Genomic DNA, 18,063 nt, shown 5'->3' with positions numbered 1-18,063 from the left:
AATAATTAAAATATTTTTGAGCAGTCAAACTCAATTTAAAAAAATAAGGATAGGTCCAGACTAAATCCTCAAAAATGGAAGGTAAGGAAAGAAACCTTTACAGCTTCTCCCCCTAGAAATAATTTATATCAAATCTGTTCCTTTGGAGAACACCAGTTCTCCAAATTAGCTTTTTAAAAGAAGTAATTAAAACAAGAATGGAGGAATGAATAAAAAAGACTATAAGCATAGTCATTCTGCCAGATACTGGTCTTCCACCGCTGGAAGGAGTCATTCCATTTGCAAACCATCTTTTAAGTATTTAATATGGAATGTTGTGTATTGTTTCAGATGAAGAATATACACATTTGTTGAGCTTTGCTTAACCTTTTTTTAATCTTAAATTTTTTTCTGTCCCATTCATGAAGAAATTGTAAGTTCCTATCAGATAATAAATTAAATGAAGTTCTTATGTAATCCTGTCTCAAGTGTATGATAAACTAAGAATATTATTGCAAATTAGCTAATATGCTTTACATTTTACTTCAGCTCCTTCTATTATCACTTCTCACTAGATTTGCTTTGATTTTTCTGCTTTGCTGAGAAAATGTATGTATATATTAAAAGTCATTTGTTTTGTTTTATTGCCATTTGTTTAGGTGGCAGAAATAACTGGTGTTGTAGAGACAGCAAAAGTATATCAGCTTGGAGCTACCAGGACAAACAAAGGGCTGCAGTTAAGGTGAGATATTTGAAAGTCTTATCATCTTGAGGGTGTGGTATCCTTGTATAAAAAGTGTGTAATTATCCTGAATCAAGAGAAAATTGATACACTTCATCTTAGGATAAGTTCTAGGGTAATGAAAAATCCAACAAATATTGGAGTAAAGAATGTCTGTCCTGTTGGGACCAATAGTTTACTTTCAGCAGTAAAAGTGCATTTAGAACATTTTTTTTGTAATAAAGTAGAACTGAACTGATTTAATACTAATAAAAAGTAATCAGTCCAAGAGTGTTTTGATCACTCTTCCTTCCTCCAAAATTTGGGTGATAAATAAAGCTACAGTTAATCTTTTTTTCTTTTCAAAGACATGGTAATGATCAACGTGTGTTCCGCTTAGAGTTTGTCTCCAATCAGGAATTCACAGAGAATGAATTCATGAAGTGGAAGGAAGCCGTAAGTTTCTACTTCTTCAATTGCTTTATCAAGAAATTAGGGCTGCGCAGTGAATAAAATTCAATGACATCTTTTTTCCCCCCCTTTTGTTTCAATTAGATGTTTTCTGCTGGGATGCAGTTACCCACCCTTGACGAAATAAACAAGAAAGAAGTGTCCATCAAAGAAGCCCTCAACTATAAATTCAATGACCAGGACATTGAGGAGGTAAATGAAGAAAATGTACTTTTGAGCTGGAACCATTCATTTGGTCCATAATGTAAAGGTAGGTGAGGTTATAAAAGAGACATTCTCCGGTGCCATATTTTGGTTCTATAAAAATAATGTGATTTTGAAAGCCATATTTATATGTTATGAAAGATACAGTTGGTACCTTTGATTAGATCAAACTCAGCTGTTTTTTTCCGGACGTTACTTTTCCTTTCAGAATTGAGCATCACTATAAAAAAAGATTCTGTATTTAGAGACTTTTTGATGTATTGATTAAGACATCAGGCTAGAAACTGGGAGATCATGAATTCTTTTTCCATCTTAGGCACAAAGCCAACGGGATGACCTTGGGCCAGTCACACACTCTTGGCCTTAGGAAGCAAACCACTTTTGAAAAAAGCCCAGAAAACTTCAGGGATTTCGTCAGGCAGTCACCAGGGTCAAGGCATCTGACTCAAAGGCACACACACAAAATAGACAAGAAATTTAAAGTAGTAAGAGATATTTGTGCGATCAACTCTGGAAAAATAATCTCTGGACAAGTTAATTTCCAATTTTAAAATAGCTTTATTAAATATATTCTATAGTCAGGATTATCAAACTCTGTCAAATCCCAAATAGTTTTCAATGATCTTATTCTGATATTTAGTTTGTTCCAGCTCATTTATGATTTTTTTTAAGAAATAAATTTGTAAAATGTTCATGTTGATTTCCCAAAATACACATTTTTACTTTTTTGTAGCTATGAGACACTTCACACAAAAGTGCATATGTTAGCATATATATTATGCTAATTAGTATAACCATTGAAGAATAAATTTTTCCATTATTCCTAAGCAGAGCTTACTCTTAATAGTTTTTTGTCTATCAGTAGACTTGTAGCCACTATACAACATAACGGATTATGTTCTAAAGTATTTTTATTACCGTATTTCCCCAAGAATAAGATCGGGTCTTATTTTTTGGGGGGGGGTCCAAAATAAATTCAGAGGGTGTATTATTTTTTCCCCCATGTACAGGAGGCCCACTTCTTCTGCTTGCTCATGGCAGCGTAGAAGGGTGCGTGGTGCGCCAGTGCTACTGCCATGAGGCGGGGTGGTGGTGGAGCTGTTTCCCGCACCCTGCACTGGCTTACCCCAGCGCCCCCGCAGCCAAGCCACCTGTGCCCCGACACCTGACGTGTTGTGGTGGCAGCACCAACACATCACTCGGCCTCCTGCTCCTTTGCAGCTGCAACCAAGCAGAAGAAATGGGCCAGCGGCCATGTGGACTCCTGCTCCACATTGCTGCCAGTGCTGCCGCCACGAGGCAGGTGTCAGGGTGTTGATGGCCTGGCAATGAGGGCCCCAAGGTAAGCTGGTGTGGGGTGCTTGGGGTGGCTCCTCCCCCTGCCTCACCTTGTGGACACAGCACCGCAAGCAACCAGACAGAATGGGTTTCCAGTTGGATGTGCAGGCTCTTAAGTACGGCTTATTTTGTGGGGTAGGGCTTATATTAGGTGCACGTGTAAAAAAACCATGCTACGGCTTATTTTCGGGGAAACGGTATTATTGTACTACATAAATATAGATAAGATATATAGGGTTAAGAAGGACATACAATTAGCAGTATAATGTGTCTTATAAAGAGTTTAATAAAATAAAAACTGCCACAAGGGTTATTTGCAGAGATTGTTGGCCAACCATCAAGAAATTTGCGTTAAATATAATATTGAGTTTCTCATTTTCCATTTTTAGATAGTAAAGGAGAAGGAGAGATTCCGAAAAGCACCACCAAACTATGCCATGAAGAAAACTCAGCTACTAAAAGAAAAGGTAAATAGTATTGCTTAAAGTGCTAGATTTTCAGTAAATTCTTGGGCTTCTTGAGAGAAAATTGCCTTGTACCTAAAACAGTGCTGTGCATGGAGCAGCTGTTTTCAGCTGGTTCATACATAAACCAAAATGCATATTTTAGATGCTTTGCTCTGGGTTTAGAATGAAACTGGATTGTTTTGTTCCTGTGTCAGACCAAACAGAATTGTAGACATGTTTGGGGTAGGAGTAAAAAACAAACAAACAAAAAAAAGACTGGGAGTTTCCTTGGCAACAACAGGTGTCTATGATGCTAACAGTGAAGGCGGGGGATGCAATGAAAGATGGAAAAAGAGGGCATAATTCTTTCCTTGGGAAAGCCAGTTGATTAATGACCGTGATTCACTTAACAATTCCTGTGATTCGTTTAATGACAGCAGTAAAAATGGTCATGAAATTGGGTTCAGTCACATGATGACGTCCTTAACAACCACGTTGCTTAGGGGCCAAAATTCTGGTCCCAATTGTGTCTTAAGTTGAGGACTATGTGTAAATCATCATATGTCTTCATCACTGCCAATAGGTGGCATATTACAACTTACATTGTGAGAGAATAACTAAAATTATTACTATTAAGAGATACAACATGCAAAAATATTTCAGTTACATTCTTATGGGTCTAATTTAGGTATAACCTGATTCCTAGATATAACCTAGTCAAGGAATTTGTTTATTGAAACATATCTTATATCAAGAACTACTTGACATAATAAAACATGTTTATACCTTTTAATCAGTTGTCACCATTACTGCTGGTACGATGGAGAGAGTGCAATACTAATAAATAATTCTTTGTTAAAGGCCATGGCAGAAGACCTGGGAGATCAAGACAGAGCAAAACAAATTCAAGACCAGCTTAATGAGTTAGAAGAAAGAGCAGAAGCCTTAGATCGTCAGAGAACAAAAAACATTTCAGCCATCAGGTTGGTATCTAACAAAATTTGGAAAGAAAAGTACATCAGTAGATCCCCTTCTTAATTTAGGGCAGGGTTGATGGTGATATTATTTCAGAGAAATCATGCTAATGGTTTTTAATAAGAAATTTGTTACATTTTTAGAAATGATGCTTCCTTGCAATTATTGAAAGCAGGAATACATTTTAGGATATGACTTCTAGAAGAAGATACTTTATGACAGCAGATTGAGAAAGTTAATCATTAAAATATCTTTCTTTTCTCAGTTATATCAACCAGAGAAATAGAGAATGGAATATTGTGGAATCTGAAAAAGCTTTAGTGGTAAGTAATGTTCATGGAGCAAACGAAAAACAAAATGCATTTTTATTGAAAAAGCGGCTTTCTGAATTTAACAAATACATTTGGGGAAACCACTGCTTTGTTCAGTTGTATATGATTTTCTAAACTGCCGTACTAATATTTTAAGCCATGAGCTGATTAAAAAGTACTCACTTTTGATGGCAGAAAACGATAACACTATTTGTATTAGAAAAAAAGACAAAAGAAAAAAAACTTCCTGGTCCATTTATAAAGTTGGGATAGCAAAATATGCTTTTGTGAATAATGAACCCAGCATGCTGGTTGGGGAATTTTGGGAAGTCTACATAATTTAGAGTTGCTGGGGGTGAGAAACATTGTTTTAAAGAAAAAAAAGACCTTGAAATTAGAGGGTTGCTAATTCTGAATGTCACATTTAGTAAACGATGGGGGATTACTTTGAAGTCCCAGTAGTGGTTCGATCTAAAGCAGGGGTCTCCAACCTTGTCAACTTTAAGATTTGTGGACTTCAACTCCTAGAGTTCAACTCTGGGAGTTGAAGTCCACACGTCTTAAAGTTGAAAAGGTTGAAGACCCCTGATCTAAAGTGATCTTCCACAGAATCTCAACTAGGAGATTGAATTAGCAATGGTAATGCAACAAATAAATATTGGGATGGGCAAAAAAGTGAGTTTCTACAGAATTTGAGCAAGCATTTGAAAAAGTGCCTTGTCTTCAAGATGCAGGAGTAGGAGGCAGAGCTACTTTTTATGCTTGATAACCATATATAGACACAAAAATCTATTTACAAACTAGCTGTGTGAGCTAAGAAATGCTCTCAGTCCCATCTGTTATGGCACTGCATATTCCACAACATTTGCAGAACAAAAGTAGGGCTACTTCCGCTCAGAATTCTTTGATTCTACGGTATTTTGGCTTCATTTCAATCATTTAAGAAATGCTAATTAACATCCAGAATGCCTAGAGCCTATTCTTTGAGTCAAGAATCAGAAATACAAGAGGTTAGTGTTAACTCTAATAACCGGCAGAGATGATATTTTTTTCATTACCAGGAACCATAGCTCACCTTTGATAAAAAGTCCAAAGGCTTCTTGAGTGATTCTTTTTCCTGCATTGACTTATCAGAGGCACCTTATGAAGCTAAGAACCCCACCTAAGAAAGAGCTTATTTGGAATGAAGCAGGCTGCCTGATTCTAAAGCTAGTCTATCTCTATATGTTATTGAGGCAATGCCGAGAAAGGGAAGCTTAACATAAAAAATGTGTCTTTGTACTTTATGTTTTTGAAGGCTGAAAGCCACAGTATGAAAAACCAGCAAATGGATCCTTTTACTAGACGGCAATGTAAACCTACAATAGTCTCAAATGTAAGTAAAATGCAAAGTTGAGTGCAGTGAAGAATATATTTAGGAATTTATATCTGAGATGCTGGATATCAGTCGCCATTCAAATATCCCACACGTAACAGTAAGCATAAGCTAATATGAATTAAAATTAATATAATGCTTTGGTCTATAATCAGATGCAAAAAAGCATAGATTTTTCAGCAGAATTAATTTAATTCCATGTAATAGCAATAGCACTTAGGCGTATATACCGCATCATAGTGCTTTACAGCTCTCTCCAAATGGTTTACAGAGTCAGTATATATAACCCTAACACTCTGGGTTCTCATTGTACTGACTTCAGAAGGATGGAATGCTGAGTCAACTTGAGCTGGTCAGGATTGAACTTTTGAAAGTGGGAATTCAGATTTAGCCTACAATTCTGGATTCTAATGACTGTGCCACTATGACACAGTATATACAATTATTTATATATTGCTTACCCGTCAGATTCTAAGTGGCTTAAATTATAAAAGCAGAAAAAAACAATATCAAAATCAATGCCCTTCAATCCCATTCACTAGTGTCACTGTGCGAGGAAGAACTCTGTTTTTACCATCTTTCTAAGTGACAGTAAAGTGATAGAGATTATATTAATATACAAATACCTATTTTAAGATTAGGGCAACATTTTGAAAATTACTGAAAATTAATTGTATTTGAAAAGACAGTACATTCTGTTTTAATTATATATAGTTATTGAATACACCAAATGAGGATAACATTGTAAAGGGAAATAGTAGTCCAACCAATAATAAATCTTTTCCACAGTCTAGGGATCCTGCTGTACAGGCTGCTATCATTGCTCGACTAAATGCAAAATATGGATCTGGTGTGTTACCTGAGGCTCCAAAGGACATGACCAAGGCAAGTCCTCAAGTGTTCATTATGTCCTGTCCTGTAGTTTTAAACAAATTTAATTCTGTAGAATTCCAGTCATATAAGGCAGAGGTGGGAAACTATGGCCATTTTATGACTTGTGGACTTCAACTCCCAGAATTCCTGAGCCAAGATATAAAGTAACAGCAGTTTTGATCTTAGCCCACAAGTCTTTTAATATTATTTTAACAATATAAAAAACTTACTAAAATACTAAAAACTTATTAAAATCATATTTTAACAATATTAAAAACGTATTTCTCTTATAGAGCCAGGGTAAAGACAAAGATATGAATTCAAAATCAGCCAGTGATCTCTCAGAGGATCTTTTCAAAGTGCACGATTTTGATGTGAAAATTGACCTTCAGGTTCCTAGTTCAGGTAGGTGCTGCTGCTTTTGAAGGGATGAAAAGCAAACTGAGAGAAAAAGGGGAAATTTTGCTGACAGCTCTCACAAAAGTGTAGTATTTGAGCAAAAACCTAATGTGGGTAAGCAACCACCATCTGCTAATACGATTAGCAGTTTTATGTATTTTATTTATTTATTTATTTATTTACCAAACTTATATGCTGCCTATTTCACACTAAATTAATAATTATAATGAAGAACTGAAGGATGGGAAGTCTGGGAATTATAATCCAACATATCAAGGGGTATTACGATAGGAAAGTCTGTTCTCTAAAGCAGCAGCCCCCAAGCGTACTTTTGGGTACCAGGGACCAGTTCCGTGGAGAGAGTTTTTTCTGTGGACTGGTGGGGGTGTGATTTAGTATACGGCTTGCATCCCACAGATGGAGCTTTGCTTGTGCGGACCAGGTTTCTGGCATGCTACGGGCTGGTGCCGGTCCATGGACCAGGGGTTGGGAACCCTGCTCTAAAGAAAATTATTTTGGCTTAGCTGCCTGTTACTCAGCAGCTTTCTTCCCCCAGTTGAGTTATTTGTTTGTGTGCACTTTGTCTTCCCACAGAGTCCAAAACACTGGCCATCACCTCTAAGGCTCCCCCTGCAAAAGATGGTGCCCCTCGGCGATCACTGAACCTAGAGGACTACAAGAAAAGGCGGGGGCTGATCTGAGCATTCCTATTCTCTGCTGCTTCTGATCCTGCATGCTACATGATCTTCTCTACACCCCTTTATTTTCTTCCCTTCTACTTCAGTTGACCCTTTTGGGTTGGAGCAGCAGCTACAGAGCTAGGAAGAGACTCTTTAAAATTGCCAGCCATCTGTAATATAAATCACTGACTTTTTGCTGTATAGACTTCCCTTATTGCTCTTTCCTCCTGCGATACACAGATATGGATCCATGCTATTTTTAGGGAGGGGAAGGAATTTTTTTTCCTTTTGGAAGTACAGCTGTTTGGAATTGGCTGTCTGTATTCAGTGTTAACTTGAAATCTGGATTTCTGCAGGAATCTGTTGGTGGCCGAGCAGTGTTAGCACTTTGCTTTTCCACCATCCCAGGCAAGGAGAATTTACCCGCGAGTGGCACAAGACCTCTTGTGAAGGTCACCTGCACTTTTCTCTCTTCTTCTTTCCCTTTGCTCCTAGCTTTGGAGAGGGACATATTTACAAACAGGTTTCGGGTGAAAGTGTACATTTTTGTGGGGGTGGGGTGGGCTGTGTGAACTTTTTTCCAGATGTTTTTTTATCATTTTTAACCTGCAGTAAATTTGTATTTGTCACAGTTCTTTAAAGATGTCTGGAATTTCTACCAGCTACATTTGAGCATCTGACACAGCAGGGGCAATTTAGTAAATGTGATTTTTTTAAAAAAAACAACAAACAAACAAAAAGGGCCTGGCTAACAATAGCTGTGCAAGTTCACACTTCTCTGTTTTCTTTTTATAAAAATGCCTCCCGTCTCTCCCTCCCATATCTGGTTTTATAATACAGTAATATATATACTGTTGAATAACCTGTTATAGGAAGGTAGGATGCTATGTCTTCTCTGGCTGCTACTTGGATCTTCTCTTCCATTTCCCTTCCCCCTCCCCGAAATGGAAATATGTGTGGTCATCCCCTTTGCTGCTCAGCCTCATCTTTTCTAGGCTAGGCTAGATATCTTTTTGTTTGCATACTTTTTGGGGAAAATGCTGAATGGGAAGAATATGGTAGAATTGGGAGATTATTTTAAATTGCAGTTTTTTGACCTATATAACATTAGTAGGTACAACACGTGTGGTTGTGAACCTTAACAAAGGATTGTACATGTGGAGTGCTCGAATAGGAAACATGACTGCTTGATAATCACTCAGGGGTAAAGATCAATGTGTAAATAAATGACATTTTAGAATGTCATTTAGAAAAATTTCAGAATGAACTACCATGGGTTATACTGAATTTGGTACATGAATAATGAGAGGTTTCACTAGTGCCAATTTGGGAAACCTAAACAAAGGATATTTTCCTGACCCAAGAATCAGAAGGAGACCGTACATGAAGCATTTTTAAGCCCAGAATATCTGTGGTTACATCTAAACAGAGATTTGAATATCGTGGCTATGATCTGTGAGTATCCTTCTTGATGCTTTAATCTGTTTTTTTCTTTAATTGTTTATTTAATGCAAGGGGAACATGTATCTGTGTAAAACCTATGAAATGAAAGGGGAGGGGAAACTCCTCCGTAGATTGTTCTTGTCACATTGTGTGAAGTGTATGGCTTATTTACTAGATAGTCCACAGCTTTATGGACTGTTGTGTAAATATGTAATCATTCTGGTTTGTTTTGTTTTTCTTTTTTTTTTTCAACTACATTTCTCAAGCTTTTGTGGACTGTTATTTTTTTAAATGGATTTCTGGAATATGCCGGTGTATAACTGGGAGTCATCATGATATACTGTGTAAATAAGCAATATTATCACTTGATTTTTTCCCCCCATGCCAATATCATTTGTAGTAGCCAGTTCCCCAATACCAATATTTCTGATGTAGAAAAATAGATTTGCAATACTTTTACAGGTTTTTGATTGCCCAAGAATTTCTATAAAGCTGTGACATGAGAGAAAGAAAAGAGCAAGCAAAGATTTAGCGTCTTATGTTTCTACCTAATTATATCATGGCAGTCCGTGACAGACTTTTGTAGCCAGAGGTAGACTATATGACATTGGCCTTATAATCAAAGTGCAGAAGATTTTTTTTCTCTTTAAGTTGTAAATAAAGCATTGGTTTCCTCCCCTCCAATTGGGTTAGAGCAATGTTTCTCAACCTCAGCAACATTAAGATGTGTGGACCAAATTCCAGAATTGAATGCTGGCTGAGGAATTCTAGTAATTGAAGTCCTCACATCCTAATGTTCCTGAGGTTTGAAATACTGAGTTAGATGAACTACTCAAAAGAAGTGGGGAATTTAAAGACACGAATGAGGTAGCTGTCCCAATGTATCCCCTATGTACTAAACTCAGAAATGAGATTCTGTTTTTCACAGAGGTAATAGTTGAGTCCTTGTACACCATCTTTTTCAGTGAGAATAATACATCGAAGGAGTATTTTTTCTCAGATAGCTATGGAACTAATTGTGTATGAAGGTGTAATGTTTTCTCCTCTTTAAGTGCATGTGACAGTGAGTGATGACACCACAGTCTCATTTGGAGGGATGGGTTTATTTGCTTTAATTCATTGATGTCTCCGCAGCATTCGTTACAATGTATAGACTTCTATAAATAAACTCTGGTTGGTTTTAATAAAGATGCTCATGTTCAGTCCTTTGGCTATCAGTCACCAAAAATACACAATTCTTATTTTTGAGCAACAACAGTAAAAAATTTAAATTTAGTTGTCCCCAGTCTTTCAAAGTTATTCTTCAGTTACCTTATCAGACATTATGTTTCTAATGCTTTATGACTGTGGCAATTCTGGGTAGATCAAAATTAGCTAGAAGATACATTAGGAATTCCTTTATATTTTGAAATACATCAGTCACATAAAAGCAGGAGAACAAACATACTTTCTGAGTTTGAATTTGAAAGATGTTCTTAAGCTTTGAGGACATGCTAGGTAGCAGTCCTCTAAAAATAGGCAGAAGTGAGTAGATTAAAATAAATAAAGTTATCTTAATTGAAATTATTAATTATATATGTATAATGATTAACTTCCATGTAATTAATAGTGTTTTGCTTCTATCATATTAAAAAAACATTTCATTCCATTTTAGATATTCTTCAAGTCATATATACCTCTAGTTTCACACCTCTGCAGCAGAATATAAAATCAGATGCACACAAAACGTTAAAGCAGTTTTAGCAATAAAGTATAATTATTTTTGAAGTGGGAAATAGCACCCATAAAACAGAAAAGCCACTTGGTTAACACGACATGTTTAGCCATGAACTGCTACTATTTTTAAAAGCCCAAAATAAAGATAGAAATATATAATTAAAGAATAACAGGCAACATCGGCTGCTATATGCCATGAGAATTATAATACTGATGAAAATAGTGTGTTGTTATACAGAATAAATTTCAAGAGAGGAGGAAAAAGTAGTTTCTATAATTATCTTATTCTAGAATAAGTACCACAAAAATAATTCTTTAAATGTTATATCACAATAGGTTTGGATTTCATAAATACACATAAAATGGCCAACACTAAATGGTGTTTAGCCATTACTTACTCCTAAACTACAACAATTTATTATTAAAAAAATAAAGATAAGGAGCTAAACTACAACATATAACAGCTTCCCCAAAATAATTTCAATTCGTGGTTTGACTGCAATAATCATGGTCCCCAAAACTTAGCTCATAATTAGGCTATGATACTGAAAATAATTAGGTATCTGATTATACCACGCAACATAAATTTATGTTCCTAAATGTGGAACATAAACTCAAAGTGGTAGCAAACCAAATGAGACCATAGGGTGATTCAATAAATCAGATTGGGACATCAGAAAGGTACAGATAGTGGTAAGAATGAGTCTTGAAAACATGTCATAAAAATTAAGCAAACTGCAGATCAGATTTTGACGTAAAAAAACATAAGTATATGCAATATAAGGAAGCAAATCAAGGAATGTTGGATTCAAGGATAATTGCAGGATTAAATGTGGGGAATTATACTAACACTTTTAAGAGTAGCCATGTATCTCTATAATATAAACTAATATATTGGGGGAGGGGGCAGGAAGGGACAGTTTATTCTAATTTATTCCCAATCTTGGAGGGGGTATAATTTGGCAAAACCAGAGCTATAGCCTTTCACTAACTAGCATGAAAAAGCAAAGTTCTTGTTTGTGGTTTTAGAAATGGCACATTATCTGGGATATACTGTCATGTGAAAAAGAAAGTACACCCTCTGAGTTCTATGGTTTTACATATCAGGACATAATAAAAATCATCTGGTCCTCAGCAGTTCTTAAAAATAGGTAAATACAGCTTCAGATAAACAAAACAGGACATATTACACCATGTCATCTTTTTTTTTAATAAAGAAAACCAAAATGGAAGAGCCATGTGTGAAAAACCTAAGAACACTTTATGATTTAATAGCTTGTAGAACCACCTGTAGCAGTAATAACTTGAAGTAAATGTTTTTTGTATGACTTAATAACAGGCTGTTAAGAAGCCTGTTATTAGAACACAGTAGCCTGCAATTACTGCAGGTTCAAGCCCGGCCCAAGGTTGACTCAGCCTTCCATCCTTTATAAGGTAGGTAAAATGAGGACCCAGATTGTTGGGGGGGCAATAAGTTGACTTTGTAAAAAATATACAAATAGAATGAGACTATTGCCTTATACACTGTAAGCCGCCCTGAGTCTTCGGAGAAGGGCAGGATATAAATGTAAACAAACAAAAAAAAACTTTTATCAGTCTCTCACATCATTGCAGAAGAATTTTAGTCCACTCTTCTTTACAATATTGCTTCAGTTCACTGAGATTTTTTTTAATTTTTACCTGCTAAATTGTTTATTAAACAACAAGGGATTTGCTTTTATTTTTTCTTGACTTGGCTTATCAAATATGAACACCTTTAAATATTTTTGGAGGACCAAAGCTATTCAATCCATGATCTATGCGTAACTATTCCATTCAAGCATACAAAATTCCGTACTATTATGTGAGGGATGAACTGACATTTTTGCCAAAGAAAAAAGATCTTTCTTATCCACAGCAACCTTTCTTAAATTTTTGCTCAACTCTCTTCTGTGCTATTGTAAATTGCAGTGCTAAAACATTTTAAGGTCATTGGAATTCATTGTAAAAAATAAGTCTTGTTATTCCACTTTCCAAGTATTTCTTGGAATGCCAGCTTTCATGAAATAATATTTTGACATAAAAAACAAAAAGCAAAGGAATGGATGGTATCAGTCAAAAACCATCTGATATCAGTTGGCTGTTCTGTCCAATACCTCATTAGAATACAAAAGTGTGTTCTTCATTAAAAGAAGCTGCTTTCATTCAAAAGAAGCAGTAAGGAACAGGGGGAGAAACTCCAGGGAAGAAGCTCCACAATCAAGGCCCTTCCTTATGAATTCTCATAAGTCTTAAAGAGAATTTTGTAAAGGCATCTGAACTGGGAATAGCAAAAACCAAGTCACTTTAAATTGTCTCTGTGGAATCAAAAACAGTCTCTTAAAACCTGGATTGCAGCATTTTTAATAAAACCTCTTCCTCTTTTTGGTCCAAGCTGTCCATTTTCAAAAGACCGTATGTTAAGTCTTCTGCAAATCTGGGAAGAAAGGACCAGGAGCAGGGGTGAAATGCTCCTGGTTTGGACTGGATCACCTGATCCGGTAGCGATGGTGGTGGGTGGTTCGGAAAACCAGTAGCAAAAATCCTTCCCCCACCCCATGCCCAGCTGAGCCACGCAATTATCAGAGGTGTGGTTTTTTTTACTTTTAAAAGCATTTTTCCTTCGGCCGAAAAAAATGTTTTAAAAAGTTTTTTAAAAAGGCTCTGATGATCGCACGGCTCAGCTGGGATCGTCAGAGGAGCGTTTTAAAAGTATTTTTTCTACAACCACTTCAGCCGAAGAGGTGGTAGAAAAAATGCTTTTAAAAGTAAAAAAAAAAAAAAAAGTTGGTCACACTCACCCAGTCACATTACACACACACACACAAACCAAGCCACGCCCACAGAACTGGTAGTAACAAATTTTACATTTCACCACTGGCCAGGAGTGGAAGGCCCATCCATTCCCAATAGAATGGATTTGTGGGCATTGGCACAGCTCTCTTGAGATCCTGCTACAGCATTTCAGTCGAGTTGAGGTCTGGACTTTTACTGGGTCATTGCAACACCTTGATTCTTTTCTTTTTCAGCTATTCTGTTGTAGATTTGCCATTGTGCTTGGGATTACTGTCCTGTTGCATGACCTAATGTCGGTCAAGCTTTGACTGTCGGACAATTGACCTCACATTTGATTTTAGAATACTTTAGCGTACAGAGGAATTCTTGGCTGACTCAATGACTGCAAGGTGCCTAGGACCTGTGACTGCAAAACAAGCCCAAATCAGCCCTTCACCACCATGCTTGACAGTTGGTATAAGACATTTGGGTTAATGTGCTGTGTTTGATTTTCATCGAAAGTGGCACAGTGCATTATGGCCAAACATCTCCACTTTGGTCTCATCTGTCCAAAGGACAGTGTTCCAGAAGTCTTGTGATTTTTTCAGATGCAACTTTGTGTATATCTTTTCTTTTATGTACAACTGAGAGCATATGCACCAAGACAAATTCTTCGTGTGTCCAATCACACTTGGCCAATAAAAAAATCTAATCTAATCTAATCTAATCCTATTCTATTCTATTCTATTCTATTCTATTCTATTCTATTCTATTCTATTCTATTCTATTCTATTCTATTCTATTCTATTCTCACCTTTTCAGGATGTCCAAAACCAGAATGAGACACTTCTCCACGGCCAACTCACTGCGGGACAGCTCCTACTCTTGTCCCACAGTGAGTTATCCCATGGCAACTTGGCTGTGGTAAGTTACCCTAGACCTGTCAAGAATATTACTTTGATAATTCTGGAGACATACAGGATGAGCCCAGACTTAAGTACCTCAATAGGTAAGGGAGGGGGGAATTAAGTTGGGATCTTCTCCTGGGATCTTCTTACACCCTTCTTAGAACATCATTTATCAGAAATTTCAAAATGAAACATTTGTTTTTCAAGAGAATGGATAACTAACTTCCCCTCAAGAGTTGTTTTGTTTATAATTTAATTTCCCAGGTCTGGTGACTGGCACCTATACTTTTCATTCTAAAAAGATTGGTCAGTTCTCTGTTGATGCAATAAGGACAGAGAAATAACTGCATTGTTTTACTATGAAGTAATCCTATCCAGTAGTGCTAAAGGCATCAGTTGGGGCCATTTCATTACTGAAAAAAAACCAGGGGACCCACTAGGATTGACAGGTAGAGAGTACACATTCTGATTCAAGATCAAACTTGCTGTCTCATTCTAAGTGGTGATTAGAGTATTAAGCAGAAAACCAGGATCTCCGGAGCTCTGATTACCAGGCCTTGGGTTCAGAGGCTTGAACTAATTGGGAGCATTATTCAGAACCAGTGGTGGGTTTCTACTGGTTTCTCCCGGTTCAGGTAAACTGATAGTGGCGGCGGGGAGGCTCCGCCCACCCACCCAGACGTCATCATGGATGCCCTGCGTATGTACAGAAGCTCTGCGCAAGCAAAGCAAGCACACACGCACGCGCTCACAGTTCCAAACCAGTAGCGAAGGTAAGTGAAACCCACTACTGCTCGGAACCGTGACACTTGGGGCAAAGCACAGGTGGCTGGAAGGTGACATCAGTAATAAATACTGAGGTCTCCTGCCCTGAGAGCAGCCTACCTCCAGTCACCCACCATATCACCTTCTGCCCACCACCTGCCCCTTCTTCCTAGCCAATCCAGTTTCCCTCACCTTATCTCTTCCATCCTCAAGCCAAAGGACCCAAATACACCATCTAAACTATCAAGCATGACATTGAGAAGCTGGCACTAGTCATGAAGATGCTTCTGCCTGGTACTTTTTCTTTTGTTTGTAACTAAAATTTCAGTTAGGATTAAGCACCTGCTGAAAACTGAAAACATAAGGAGCAGTGCATCTGCATATTACTTGAGAAAGATTCATGGATGTCACAAAGGCCTTGATCTCTGGAGCTTTCACATGGCATGGAGATTGAAATCCCACCTCATCTTCAGCGATTATAATCTACGGTATCTTCTGTGTATGGAAGTTAACACATCTAAGGATATTTGCATGTGACCATGCGTGTCAGGCACCTGTTTTTCTGCTAATGGTGCATCTCTATATATTTGGGAGGTGTCAAATGAGGAATAGAGGACAGGGTAAACCAGTGCACAATGAGGTTAAAACATGTGAAGAAAGTATTGTTATCCAGTTGTGAAGGGGTTCTGAGATGCCGTAGGGTTTTTGTTTTATGAGGTTTTAGTTTTATGAGAAGTTTGTATAGTAGTTTTTCTTTTCTTTTCTTCCCCCCCCCCCCAATAGCATCACCAAATTTTATTTTTGCAGGATTCATGATAGGGAAACATGAGCAGCCTATCCCAAAGATGGGGGTTTTTTTTCCAAAAGGAAAAACTGAACTTTTTTTGTTTTTCCTTGAAGACATTTTGCTTCTCATCCAAGAGGTTTCTTCAGTTCTAAGAAAGTCCAGTTGCCTTTTGAAAAAAAATACCTTCGGGGCAACCATGACCTGAATGACTGAGAATCTCCATAGACAAGAGACTCCTGTGCTCAGTAAACTGACAAAGCACCCAGGAGAAGCAATCATTAGATCCATTTGCACCACTTAAAGATACCAGCTGGGCTCACTCACCTCATAAGATATCCTAATCATCCAGATTTAAGGAAAAAATTATCTGAAAGTAGCCTGAAGCATCCAGACAAAACATTGCAAAACATATTGGTCAGCAAAGGCGACACAAGGTTGGGTACTCTCTTCTTTATTTATTCAACTTATTTGCTGAATTTATATCAAGAGATTGGAAGAATATGAGCACCTTTAAATTGGAGGAGGGAACATCCATAACTTTTATTATGCTGATGAGAAACAAACAAATGAAAGCAGGTATAGCAACAAGACTTATTTGCTGACAATGAAGACATTAAATTGGTAATCAGTGTTTGCCTTTTAGGATTGACAATTGATAGTAAAGGAACCAGCAGTGAAGAAATATGCAATAAACTAGATAAGATAAAATGAGGGGTTTGGGAAAAATGTTCAGACGCTATGTGGTTAAAGATGCTGAGCTTGTCAGGTAGAGCTAAGGCCTGAGCTCCACACAATAGGGTAAGTGCCCATTACTTACTCCAGCTCCCCCACCTAACAGTTCAAAAGCTTGCAAATGCAAGTAGATTAATAGGTATCACTTCAGTGGAAAAGTAACAGTGTTTGGTGTGCCTTTGGTGTATAGCCATACTAGCCACATGACCACAGAAATTGTCTTCGGACAACACTGGCTCCCTCGGCCAAGAAACAGATGAGCACCATGCCCAGGGGTGAATTGCTCCTGGTTCAAACTGGATCGGGCGATCCAGTAGCAATGGGGGTGGGCAATTTGGAGAACCAGTAGCAAAAATCCCTGGGGCCTCTGTCCATGCCCACCCAATCTCCCAGTCCACAGTTGCCTACTTGCTTGCTGCTTCTTTCAGGCTTGTTCGCTTTTCCTGCTTTGCTTTGGCTGCTGCAATTAGTTGCATCAGCTAGCAACTCAATCTGCCTGCCTGCAATCCATCTCATCGGTGAGCAACTCAATCTGCCTGCCTTGTCTCTTCAATTGGGTAAGTAACTGGGGTTTTTTTTGTGGGGGGGAGCTTTAAAAAAATAGTTAATTGGGGTTTTTTTTAGGAGTTTTTTTTTAGACATAGCAATTTAAAGTTAATGAAGTTTTAAATTTAGCTGCTTTTATCTAAAAATATAACTAAAATAAAATAAAATATTTGTGCAGCTTTCTGAGATTTGGTGTGTTTATGTAGTGTTTCACTCTAACCACACAAACACACAAAATCTCACAAAGCTGTATGTGGCATTTTGTGTGTGTGTGTGAGTCAGTTGTGTTGTGTTGTGTAGTGTGTGTGTGAAATTGGTTTTTGGTACCTCTTATTGTTTTGTGTACTTTATTATTTTAATTAATTATTGTTATTGGCCATGCCCACCCAATCAAGCCATGCCCACCAATTAAGCCATGCCCACAGAACTGGTTGGGAAATTTTTTATCTTTCACCCCTGACCATGCCCTAGAGCAGGGGTCTCCAACCTTGGTCCCTTTAAGACTTGTGGACTTCAACTCCCAGAGTCCCTCAGCCAACAAAGCTGGCTGAGGAACTCTGGGAGTTGAAGTCCACAAGTCTTAAAGGGACCAAGGTTGGAG

At 37.5% G+C, this 18,063-nt stretch overlaps 1 protein-coding gene across 1 annotated transcript in view; it reads left to right on the top strand.

Annotated features, from left to right (window-relative positions):
* The window catches only part of RTF1 (RTF1 homolog, Paf1/RNA polymerase II complex component), a 30,794-nt gene extending 22,284 nt beyond the window's left edge, over nt 1-8,510 (top strand). The window contains exons 9-18 of the mRNA XM_058162055.1: nt 639-721; nt 1,069-1,156; nt 1,256-1,363; nt 3,103-3,180; nt 4,021-4,142; nt 4,400-4,457; nt 5,743-5,820; nt 6,610-6,705; nt 6,987-7,098; nt 7,687-8,510. Coding sequence (XP_058018038.1) covers nt 639-721; nt 1,069-1,156; nt 1,256-1,363; nt 3,103-3,180; nt 4,021-4,142; nt 4,400-4,457; nt 5,743-5,820; nt 6,610-6,705; nt 6,987-7,098; nt 7,687-7,793 — 930 coding nt within the window. The 3' untranslated portion in view covers nt 7,794-8,510. The remainder of the gene's footprint in view (nt 1-638; nt 722-1,068; nt 1,157-1,255; nt 1,364-3,102; nt 3,181-4,020; nt 4,143-4,399; nt 4,458-5,742; nt 5,821-6,609; nt 6,706-6,986; nt 7,099-7,686) is intronic.
* Nucleotides 8,511-18,063: the final 9,553 nt, after the last annotated feature.

The sequence above is a fragment of the Ahaetulla prasina genome, chromosome 1, assembly GCF_028640845.1.
Source record: "Ahaetulla prasina isolate Xishuangbanna chromosome 1, ASM2864084v1, whole genome shotgun sequence".
Taxonomy (NCBI): Eukaryota; Metazoa; Chordata; class Lepidosauria; order Squamata; family Colubridae; genus Ahaetulla; species Ahaetulla prasina.
The sequence above is the reverse complement of the archived record's forward strand: the minus strand, read 5'-3'. Positions and strand labels throughout refer to the sequence as shown.